The following is a 12,240-nucleotide window of genomic DNA, read 5'->3' on the forward strand; positions in this document are numbered from 1 at the left end:
GTGGGCTTTCCTAAATGAACAAGCATAATACTGTTTGACATTATGTCTGCTCCTGACTATGGTCAAGTAGTGAGTAATTCTTAGTAGTAGTGAGTAATTGTTTGGGGTTGTTTTGGCTTTTCAAGATTATTTTGGGGGCATTTTTGTCTTATTAGATTATTATTAGTTTAATGTGGAGAGAGACAGGAAAGATTGGTAGAGCAAGAGAGATGACATGTGACAAAGGTTTTTAGGCCGGATTCAAACCCAGTACATCACAGTTACACAGTAACGCCCCAAGTTAAGTAGTGTTAGTTAGTGTTTGTTTTAACTGGCTTGGAATACCAGGTGGGTGGGGTGTACTGCATCAGGACAAATTCAGATAGCCAGGTAAGTGCTCATTCGTAGATAAGTATACTAAATATTTTGTGGTTATGGGAGAGGGACGTTTCACTTCAACAGTAGATATCTTCATGGCGGGTGCTGGACCCAAAAACACATAGATTCCACAGGAGATCCCAGAAAATGAGTAACAAGGCAGCACATCCCCGTCAGGGCTCTGATAAAGACCTACTAGCCGAAACAACGCCCTTCAATATAGCTAGAGCAATGCATCTGTCATTTTGTCACCGTCCCTGAATCTGTTATCAGACAAGGTCAGGTTTGGGTAAAGGAGAAAGATATAAAATGCAGAAACTGAACCTTGTGCTCTGGTGCCATTGTCTTGTTCTGTATCATATGCAAGCTTGTGTAGGGGGTTTTACTATACTTTATACCCCTCATTTACTATTTTTACTGTGTTGTATTTATTTTAGCTTTATTTTACTTTAACTATGGTAACTGTACCACATTGTGTAACTGCACCACAGTGTTTCCCCCATCTTTTTGTCCTTGGTAGGGTTAAAAAAAGCCTTTGAAACAGGATTTAAACCATGTGACACTAAACCTCTATGTAAGATAGCCCAGCCAACACAAACAGACCTGGGATAGTCGTGTTGCAGTGTTACAGAGTACCAATGGATTACTGATTAACTTCAAGAAATGGTGGAACGGAAAAAATGAAGTAGGTATTTAAACGTGCGGAAAACTATGTCCTTTAGATACAAGGTTGGAACAAACTCTAGGTTAAAAAAAAACGGTTGCTAGATAGTGTAACCCAAATGATGTTTCTGTTGACAAAATACTGTTATATTCAATCGGTATTCCATTCTAGACTGTAGTAATTTTGTTTGGTTTTTGTGATTTTTTATAGTGACTCTTCTGTAGCATATATATGGAGGATAATAAATTTCCACTTTTAAATTTTCGTATTAATGTTAATACGTATATGCTGACATTGACCCTCACCATGTCCTTTTTTACATCAAGGACCACAGTGGAAATAAGACTTTATTGTGTAATCCTTCTCAATGTCCTTTTTTTTTTATATAATTATCAAAATACACTAAACTAAACCAAACTAAATAGGGTTTGGGGTTGATTCTCTTTTAACTCACTCAATTCAAAATGTTAATTGACACTGAAGTTCACATAATAATGATAGAGCCTTCATTCTAGAATAATATTTTGCTAAATTGTATTTGAGGGGACGGGAGACACTTTACTACACTACACTACACTTTACTACAATACTTGATACCTTGATTACCCATGTCAGTCGTGATAATTTGCTGTTGTGCTGTGTTGTTTGTCTCATTCTTAAAGTCTGTATGTTCAAAATGTTCAAAATACGCTTTTCGTACAAACGTGACTCAACTACATTGCTGTCTATTACCAGGCAAACCCTGTCCAGGCGCGCTACGGCTATGTGTATTATCACACGACTGGTTGCCTATTATCAGCCATATCATAGGAGAGGTCATGAAATTGTCTGTCACCTTTGTGCTAGCTTAAATGAGAAATGTGTTCTCTGGCCAAAACAACTCACTTAAAAGCAGGTAATGGTTCCCTCCCTATTGTCTTCTCCCAGCAGGGAGCCACTGTGTGTAACACTCTGTATATCAGATGGCAATGCCCCCTGTTGAAAGGTGAAGATGGAATATTGTGTTTGTGAGATCAGCATCATTGTTTCATTCTACCTTGGCATCCTCTGGGAATGGACAAAGCTTTATACTTGTTTCCTTATTCTGGCTCTTCATTATTCCTGCACAGGCTGACTCCATTGAATCCCACAATGATTTAAAAATATGAGTGCTAGACTATTGATTGAAAAGGTGACTGAACAAGTAATATCCTTGACATGGCAGCACTTTTTTCTGTGCTGTTTTTATTTTTCAAGTCTTAGCGCTCTTTTTGTCCTCACTTCAAATCAGATTTATAAGGTATGCATAAATGAGCTTCAAACATCAGAGATGGGTCGATTTAGTGTGTGTGTGTGTGTGTGTGTGTGTGTGTGTGTGTGTGTGGGAGAGCGAAAGAGAGAGATAGAGGATTGTCATGTGTGTCTCTGTCTGTGTGTGTGTGTGTGTGTGTGTGTGTGCGTGTGTGTGTGACTATATGCATGTTCTGAGTAATGGGCTTTGTGCATCCTCTCTTGCTGACGGCCAGGATGTATCCATGGCAACGCCAGGTCGGTCCTAGCTGTAAGCGGGGCTGGTGAGAGGGACTTGAAAGGGAACGTTAAACCTCTCCTCTCATCTGCCCTGCTCTCTTCTCACTCCGACCATGGCTAAATGTGTAGCCTTGTTGAAATCCCAGCCCCAAGGGGATAGTCGTGACTGCGGCCACTCGCACTGCAACACTGCCACCCTTTGACCTGAAGTGAAAACCCACCCCAAAACGCTGACATGTTGTATTTTATTTCCCATGATCTTGGCGAGTTTGTCCATTTGTGCAGACAAACAAATAACTTTCTACAAATGCTGGAAACACCAGAGCCAACACTTTTAGGCACAATGTTGACAAGACACCAGTGTTGCAGCTGTTTGGCATCCAGGGTAAATTAATGGGAGTAAAGTCACATTTTCAGGTCCAGAATGGTTGCCGCTAAGATAAACTAAATGTGGTTTTCAGTTAAAGGCTCAAACCAAGTCCACAAAAATCTGTATATATTTTATTGTCAGTGATTTATATCTTTTATCTCCCCTTTTTCTCAACAAGCAACATTTTGATGATTCAGTTTGGTAAATGGGTCAATATCTATGTAAACAAAAGTAGTGTGATATAAAAAAACCCCACAAAAAACAAAAGAATGATACAAAACACTCTTTGTCATAACTGTTGTTATGTGAATTTCCCATCTTCATCTCCTCAAAATGTTCCCTATGTATCAAGTCCTTTGCTGCTTGGATTAGATGTGCTGCTGCTGCCCCCTGGTGGATGTTAGCGTCCATGCTGAGGCGGAACATTACAGATGTGGGTAGCTGAGAGAGGGAAGGGGAGAGAGAGCGAGAGAGACAGAACTACTGAGGGAGGAAATTAAGGGAAGGAAGAAAAGAGAGTTTTTTCCCTGTATGATAAGAAATTGAATGCCAAAACACAAGATTTATTGCAAAAATAACACTGTGGACATCAATAAACCTGTAGGCTACTGACAATATAATTAAGACAGTTTGGCACAAAGCACTTTAACTTGTTTGTCTGGTTCTGTTGCGTCCATTAACGGGGTCACTGCACTGCTTTGCACAATCCAATTTCCCCCGCAGCAGTTTCACAACCGACCATCTTGGGCCAAATCCAGAACGTTAATTTATGTGCATATTAATTGTGTGTGGTTCCTCTCAAAAGACTTAGGGACAGCAGCTGAGGGAGTTGGGGTGACTTTATTCGTGTAAGGTCAAGCTGGATGCCGGAGGCTATCTGGGATCACTAATACATATTCAAGAATTCTGAAGCTATCAGACACTTCTGTTGAGCAGGCTACCAGATAGAGCCGGATCAAGGCCGAGCCACAACTGAACTTGTTTGCTCTCTTATCATCACCAGTCTCTCTATGATAGACAATCTCAACAGCTGCAGCTAAACACATATTGACCAAGTCTGCTGCCTTTCTCAGCTTGATATGACCATTTCCCCCGTGATGGAAACATGTGCCAGTAGCTGTTGTTACAGTTAAAAATCTCAACACAGCGAATCGGTTGAGATAACGTGTTTTTGATTGGTTTTAGAGATTTGATGTTGATGTTCCTTAGCGGTAGCCCATGGCATCATTAGGTTATAAGTTTTTTTTATTGTAAAGAGTGTTGTCATCCCCTAAATGGGTGTATGGTTTCATCTTCTGGCACCATCATGTTTCTGAAAATAATCCCTTGACAGTCTAATGGAGCCGGATCAATACAGATGGATCGGTTTCTTACATTTCCTTTTCATATCGCAACCAACACCACCGCTGGGAATCTGCATTTATCTTCATATTGAATAATGAGAGGATCTATTTAAGATGTTTTTCCTCTCCACTAGTTGTATTTGTTTTCAGTTAATCTGCTTCCCTCCAAGCTACTTGCAGCTACAGATGAGTTTGTATTTTGAAGGGGAATCGTTGGTAAAATGAGCCATTAGATTGAAAAACAATGAGGAAAGGGAGGTCTTGATTAAATTTCCTGATTTTCCTCCTTGGTGGCTGCTCTGTTACGGCTTATTTCTTGAATATGGAATTAGGTGTCACACATGAACTTAACACTTCCTCTCTCTCCAAATCTTTTTAAAGGACAAATCTTATTTGGCCGTGTTCACTTTACTCTTTGGTCCCTTTGCCCTTTAAAGCTCATTATAAGAGCCTCCGAACACACGGGGAAGGAGAGCAGAAGTGCACCTCTCCAAGCTTTAGACTAACTAACCAATGGTGATCTTGTAATCAAACCATTGCAGAAAAAGTAAGGGTGCTATATTCCTGTGTGTGTCTTTTCCAATTTACTCTAGAGTCTATCATCTCATCTCTTCTCATTTCAATAACATCTAAGTATCATTTGCATTTGAACAACACAACTAAACCCAGTTTTTTTTGAAGGAGTGAGGTCAAACTGAACAGTAACATCAGCAGATCTAAACAGCCTATTTAGGGCTTTTTCTACCGCACATTGGTTGCTGATCTCTTACTCTCTCTCTGCGTCATGGCTTTTTTTCCTGTAAATGGTGAAACTCGGCCCCGGCACGGTGACCTGTAGCTGCGCCCTGGGGGAGTATTCTGTATCCTGTACTCCTCATGGCCTCACCTCATTTCCCCTCCTCCTCCTCCTCCTCCTCATTCTCCTCCTCTTCTTCTTCTTCTTCTTCTCTCTTTCGAAATTGCTCTATGGGGTGTATCTGCCCCCGAGACACAAGGACAACGCCGGACAAGGCATCTATTCACCATTCACTGCAGGTGTGAACGGCAGGGAGCAGAGTTGGTTTAGGTTTGCTTTTCAGCTGAGTGTGACACCGCCTTTACTTGTTCTCTCTTGTCCTCAGACGAACTTTTTTTTTGTTTTGGGACAGTGTGTGTTTCATCTTTATTTTGACCGACTTCACTTTAAGAGACTCTGAGGCATAGCGTAGATTCCCTGGTTCGTGACTGAATTGATATTGTCCGTGCGGAAGTTGTTAATTCTGCGATTGATGAATTCCAGGATGATTTTGATTGATGAAGAGGTTTTTGCATTAGTAGCCAGATTTGAAGAGGCTTATCAGTGCTTTTCTTCTTGAATGGCTTTGTTACTTCAGGATTTTGGAGTCTGCACTCAAAAGAAGAGATTGTGAAAGAAGTTATTTTTTACAAGATCCATAAGGATTTGATTTGTCACTGGACGTCTGACTTCAGATTGGCATCTATTAACAGCGGTATCCGCCTGTTCATCTAGCCACGATGCCTGTCCGTATCATGTGCTCCATCTCCTTCTCAGCCGACGATGAGCCTGGCGGTGGATCTGGTAAAGACGGCTTCGATGACCACTACAAGCGGGTAAACAAGGGCGGCAGTGACAGGGACTCGCAGGACTACCTGGACGGGTGTGGCGAGACGGAGGTTTACGATGACGAGGAAGAAGACGTCACCCAGGTGGACGACCTGGCCACATTCTTCGATGGCTGCTCGCTCCATGGCACCAACCATGTGTTTGTGGAGAACAACAAGTTCGGTATCCGGCAGGGTCTGTGGGCGCTGGTCTTCACCCTGGCCCTGTCTGCATTCCTTTTACAGGTGGTTGACAGGGTGCTGTACTACTTCCAATTTGACCATGTCACTGTGCTGGATGAGAAAGTGGCCAAGAACCTGACCTTTCCAGCTATCACCCTCTGCAACTACAACCACTTCAGAAAGTCCCAGATCACCTACAGCGACCTGATCTTCGTGGGCCCTATGCTGGGCTATGAAGACAACATGGCCCCAGGGATTCCACTGGCCCCGGAGCCTGACCGCCAACCAGGCTCTCGCTTCAGCCTGGATGATTTCTTCGCCCGCACTAAACACCGCATGGACGACATGATGCTGGAGTGTAACTTCAGAGGCGAAGACTGTGGCGCCGAGGACTTCACAGAGGTAGGCTGCAGAGAAATCCTCGGGGAAAAATATCTTTCAAATGAGTTTCAAATATTTTATATTTCTGAGAATAGTTTGGTTTGACTCCACAGACATTCGAACAGACTAAAAGGTGGAAATTTTCATTTGCGTGTTGGCACTTCACACATTCAACCACTATTTTATACAGGTCTGGTAAATTTGACAGTTTTGATTGATAGGTGCGAGATGAGCATAGGTTTATTGCATAAGATGACCTAGATTTGCAGTGAGTGAACCAGAGAAATGTAAAGAGGAAGGCTGTTGAGCGCTGACAGAAAATAGCTTGTGTCAGTGTTTGTTGTGATAAATTGAAGAGGCCCAGTGAAACATACTTGTGTGATGAGTGATCTCGGCTATATCTAAAAACTAAACTCTAATGTTAGGATGGCAGTTTGGAATTTTAACATGTTTTGGAGTTAAGGTTTATTTGAGGTTGAAGTGGTCTTTAAGAAATGTGTACTTGATTAGTGAGTCTTGTCTTAAGTACCTGATACCAGTCATTCAATAAGAATATGTTGAAAGTCCCCACTATGGCTGAAATGGTTTCTTTATTTCTGTGAGGTAATTTGGTTACCTACAATCCCAGGTCATTGCTGTAAATAAGAATGTTTTCCTTAGTCAGCGTGCCTGATTCAATAAAGGTTTACTGTAAATGATAATAAAAAAAACAGAGCAGGACAGGACATAATAATGGAGCAGGTTCCATTACTCAAAGTGGCATACTTGGCATATATCTGTTGTTGTTGAATTGAATAGGCGTTGAAGGAACTTTGCGCTGCCCTGGAAAAAGTGCAGGTCAGCCTCTTGCTAGACAGACATTCCCTGACTTTTTGACTTTCTGTCTGCTACCCAATGTTCCCTTGTGCATGCACATCAGACGGCACGCAAGTGGAATACTGAATTAGTATGTTGTGTTGACAATATCCAGCTATTGGTCTATTGATTTCCCTGACCTTTGCACAGATATGGATAGGTATGCACCGACTGCTAATGGATGTACTGAAGTTATAATTACATCAGTGTGTAAATGCATGTAGATTTATTGACTTTTCCTTTTTAGACTAGCCTGACAGCACTATAATTGGAATTATAATTGTATGATTGTACAATTTACTATTAATATTTTTATTATTAGTATTATTATCATTTTTATTATTAGTATTAGTATTAGTAGTAGTAGTAGAGGTGGTAGTAGTAGTCTTTTGGAGAGGCTTAGGTGGTAACTTTGCCATTGGCATAGGTTTTGTGTATTATTGACTCAAAGTCAGCAAGGATAAAGATACTTGAACATAATTCTGAAGTTCTAATGAAGCAGCACAATCAGTCGTTTGTGGTTTAACATTCCAATGCAATAAGAATTGTATTTATCAATTTCTTGGTATAATTTAACAAAGGACCTGTTAATGTAAAGTTACCCAAATTATTATAACTGTCAGCATTGCGGAAACGCCCTTCGAAAAACTCTCCCTCTGGTTGTCAACAGAATCCAACAGATTTAGAATTCCAGTCTACTTCCTGGTGTAAATGATGTCACCCACACCCAGGTTTTAATGAATGCTCTGATTGGTCGACAGTATGCATAATTAATGAGATGCCCCATAGCCAAACTAGCCAAAACATCTGTGCCTCCATTGTTGCTCAGTGTTTAAGTTCCTATACTGGATATTTGTTCCCCAAAGATAGAAATATTATATAACAATTGTGCTCATTGTGTTAGAAATCAACATCAAACTTTTCGGGACTGAGTGGGAATCATTGCACTGCATCTTTAAGTTGCATTAGTATTAGTAGTTGAATTAATCATTGCAAATCAATAACATTAGCCTGTTACATATACAGTAAAAATGAAAAAGAACAAAAATAGGAATTTATTGATATAGCACTTCCTCGAAAACTAACTTATTTACATGCCGCAGAGAAGATAAAAAGGCAGAGAAAACAGTGAGTGACGTGACATTAAACATTAAAGGCCTATCTAAACAGGTGAGTTTTCATTAGGGCTTTCAAAGCGTCAACACTGAGAGCAGCTCTGACATTCTGGGGCTGTGTGCTCCAGAGATGGGGAGCTGTACGGGAGAGCAGCCTGGCAACCAAAGTGCAGACTCTGGTTTTGGGGTTAGTGAGAAGGCCAATGTGAAGTGAAGGTCTTTGACTGTGGGGATGATGTAGTGGTGATAGCGGGTAAATCCGAGGCAGAGCTGTGAACGTGTTTTGTCGCATTAGGGCAGATCCTGCAGCAGGGAGCTCAAATAATCAGAATCTCTTTATTCACTAAGTGCAATAAATGCAAGACGTGATAAAATAAAACTTTAACGATCGCAAGGGGAAATTCAGTCGCTGCAGCAGTAAATAATATCCTATAGTTAAAAATACAACAAATAGAACATTTTGAATATTAAAGATACAATGTCGCCTTCATGCTAATACAGAACTCATTTTGGCTTCAAATAATTCTCGCTATTTTGGCTTTGACAGATTAACAGATGGTTGGAGTTTACAGATGTTCAAATTTACAGCCCCTGCAACAGCATAATGTGCACAAAGGAATTTGTAGTATATATAGTATGCAAGTTGCAACACACAACTTACTTAGTATCACAGTGTATATTGACACATAGTACAAAGACAACAAGACCTGACATCAGAGCCAAAGAACTACCAAACCTTCGACAGCAGACTATATATCTCTCCACATATTTTCATTCAGGTTTCAACATCTTACCTAGGCAAGAGTTGAAAAATGCCTCGGTCAGGCAATCTGTATCACAAATGGAGAAAGCGGGAAATATGGGCAATGTTCTTGAGGTGAAGTAAGGCCAGCTGTCACACGTTGTTGATATGCTTTTCAAAAGACAAAGTGCTGTGACTGGGCACTGCCAAGTTATTAGCATGGGAGGGAGGCAGTGACCAGGCCTTCTTCAGTGTTCAGACTTGACGTGTGTGTGACGGTCAGGCAACAGTTCCTGCGACTGTGCAGTTCAGAGCTGGTACTTGCTGATTTTGACTTTCATACTTTGAATTAGAAGGGATTCTCCTTAAGTTCACATCATCTCATTCACCTTGGCAGGGTGTTTTGACAGCTTATCCCATTCAAATCAACAGCAGCTTTGTCCTTACAGACTCAGTTACTCTCAAACTGTTTTTGTTTTGCCCTGAGGCTAACCATCATAAATATAATAATTACAGAATAGCTTATAGGCTCTGAATATATTGAAAAACATACACTGTGTATTGCATATACATTATTCATGCTGCATTATTTCTCTTTTGCTTGAGGCTCATCCTTTAGATCAATAAGGTATAGGAAGTTTATGGGCTAAAGATCATGTATAATATTTGTAATGCATTTTATAGGTTGAAGAGTTTGACACTCTCATATATCTGAGAGTATTGGCTTCAGAGCAAACCATACAAGGCTTGAACTTTACTCTCCCAAACCCATAATGAAACAGTTCAATCCCAGGTGTGAATGTTTGATGAGGCAATTAATTATTCAGCACTGATAAAGCACAATAAATAGCCTGAGAGCATTTTCTGTTCTGTTGATAACATTACTGCATAAGAGCATTTAACGAAAGGTCCATTTCTAGAGACAGCTCTGCATTGACTTGCATTAGTGGTAGTGTTTGGGCAGTGGGTGGTCCAGGTTTGTGTGTGTGTTTGTGAGTGAACTGGTGTGTGTGTGTGTGTGTGTACATGCCTGCATCTTTGCAAGTCTAGGTGTATGTAAGTGCATGAAGGCTAAAGAGCAGATTCCCACTTGACAAGTACTAATTTCCTTGTCAAGTCTAATAGGATTAATGATGGCCCTTGACACTTTAACCAGAACCCTTCAGTATTGCAGCCTTCCACTAATATAATCATTGATTGCTGCTTAAGCTTATGCACGGATGCAGCCACTGTAGAGGTTCCTCCTGCTTTATTACCCTTCTTTAATATTACTCTGCCTCCAAATACAAATACTTGCAAATGCAAGTGTTCTCTCTAACCTTTAAAAAACAGCTATTGGTGATGTACCTTGCATTTCTGGGCCCATTTTGTTGTTTGGTGGTTTATATATTTTTTTTATTCCTGCAGATTAACTGGTCAAATATAGACAACGTACATGAAATCATGCTGAGATACATCCAGCAGAGCTACAATGGAACAGAACATTTTTCAGCTATTTAAAATATCAACGGTAAATGTCAGGTTTTGCTGTCAGGTCCCTCGCAGTCACAGAGCGAGCGCTTCTTTCTAGACTCACCATTTTGTACCAGCATTGAACAATCTGAAAATCCTTTGTAGAAGAATGAAGAGAGACCGATTTCTCCACCGATTTCTCCACTGACAGTAGCCTCAGTAGACCATAGTGCAATGCAGCCACAAGACATGTTGCATTAGGAGTAAGGGAGCGTGGCTGCGATCACAGACACAGCGCAATGTTCCTGAGCGAGTTGGAGAGCTTGCTATATTTATATACCCATATGCCCACTTTTGGTTGAAAGCAAAGTTGGCTGTAAGTTCACGGCTGGTCTCTGTGAGTTGACAAAAGTCATTCTGGGAAACAAAACACTAAGTAAAGTGTAGATGAGACAGTTTGAGGGAAAGTGAGTACACCAAAAAAGTAAATTACAACACTTCATTACAGAATAACTCCTGGAATACATTGGACGTTACCAATTCATGATATTTGTGTAAGTGTATCCAAGGGTGGATTTTTTTCCCTTAAGTAAGGATGTTTTCTGCTGTGTAACATTTCATTGAAAAGAATACTGTGGCTGCTGCAGTACTAATGCAGGATAGATGCAGGATGGGGGAATTCAGTTGAGGCTGCCGCTGTAAAAACCGGCTGCTGTTGCTCCAGCCGAAGAGAGTGTGCCTAAATTCCCATATATACACACACACAGAGGCTGGGCTGCCTGGAAAGAGAGAAAATAAAAGGAGAAAATATGCCAGCAGGATACACTCTGGCTCCAGTCCCCTGCTTGTAAACTCCAAATTAGCTATACCCAGCATGTACCCGAGTGGCCTATGTGTATCTGGAGGCAGGTGAACTCGCTCGACAGCACACATTATGTATTTCCATCATACTCTTTCTTCACTGCTAATCAGTGGAGTGTATTTATTTAGGGTAAGGTGGTCATTGGTAACAACACTGGCACTTATGTGGAGAACACTGAACTCCTTGCTAGTGGCTGTTTATTATACCTGCTAAAGGGCCAGTAATGTCCTCAAAGACTGTAGGGATGGGGAGGAGAGCTAATTGATCGCCTGCTCTCTCTCTCTCTCTCTCTCTCTCTCACTCTCTTGGGCTTTCTGTCTATCCATCCTCCACCTCTCTCTCTCTCTCTCTCTCTCTTTCTCTCTCTCTCTCTCGCTCTCTCTCTCTCCCCGTCTCTCTCTTGTGCATGTGTATGAATGTTTCTGTCTGTCTGTGTATGTGTCTTGTGTGTGCACATTGCGATCGTGCGCTTTTGCCCACAGCTGGGTCAATAGCAGGGCTCGGCTAATGCCCTGCAGATAGAGGGTTCAGGTTTCAGCCGTTCTGTCCCGGGGCAGAATGTGAGCCCCCCTCTAGAGCAGTGATCCAAATCCCTGCTTCCTGCTCCATCCCCAGCCCATTAGATACAGCTTGCCTTTCTACCAAGCTCAGCATCGCCGGCAGAGCCAGGCAATGGCTCCGGTTACGCCCTTCTACTGTCTCCTCAAGAGCATCAATCTGTTTACCCTGGCCTCAGGCTCTCACAGACAGACAGATAGGTAGACAGACTGCAATGTTTTCAGAGAAAGGAAAATTAAATGCCAGG

General features: G+C 41.4%; 1 protein-coding gene across 1 annotated transcript in view; it reads left to right on the forward strand.

Annotated features, from left to right (window-relative positions):
- Positions 1-5,758: 5,758 nt before the first annotated feature.
- The window catches only part of asic1b (acid-sensing (proton-gated) ion channel 1b), a 39,920-nt gene continuing 33,438 nt past the window's right edge, over positions 5,759-12,240 (forward strand). The window contains exon 1 of the mRNA XM_071524606.1: positions 5,759-6,430. Coding sequence (XP_071380707.1) covers positions 5,759-6,430 — 672 coding nt within the window. The remainder of the gene's footprint in view (positions 6,431-12,240) is intronic.

This window comes from Centroberyx affinis, unplaced genomic scaffold (genome assembly GCF_046629955.1).
Source record: "Centroberyx affinis isolate AG114_WGS23_722 - 3 ecotype Tasmania unplaced genomic scaffold, CSIRO-AGI_Caff_v1 ptg001206l_1, whole genome shotgun sequence".
Taxonomy (NCBI): Eukaryota; Metazoa; Chordata; class Actinopteri; order Beryciformes; family Berycidae; genus Centroberyx; species Centroberyx affinis.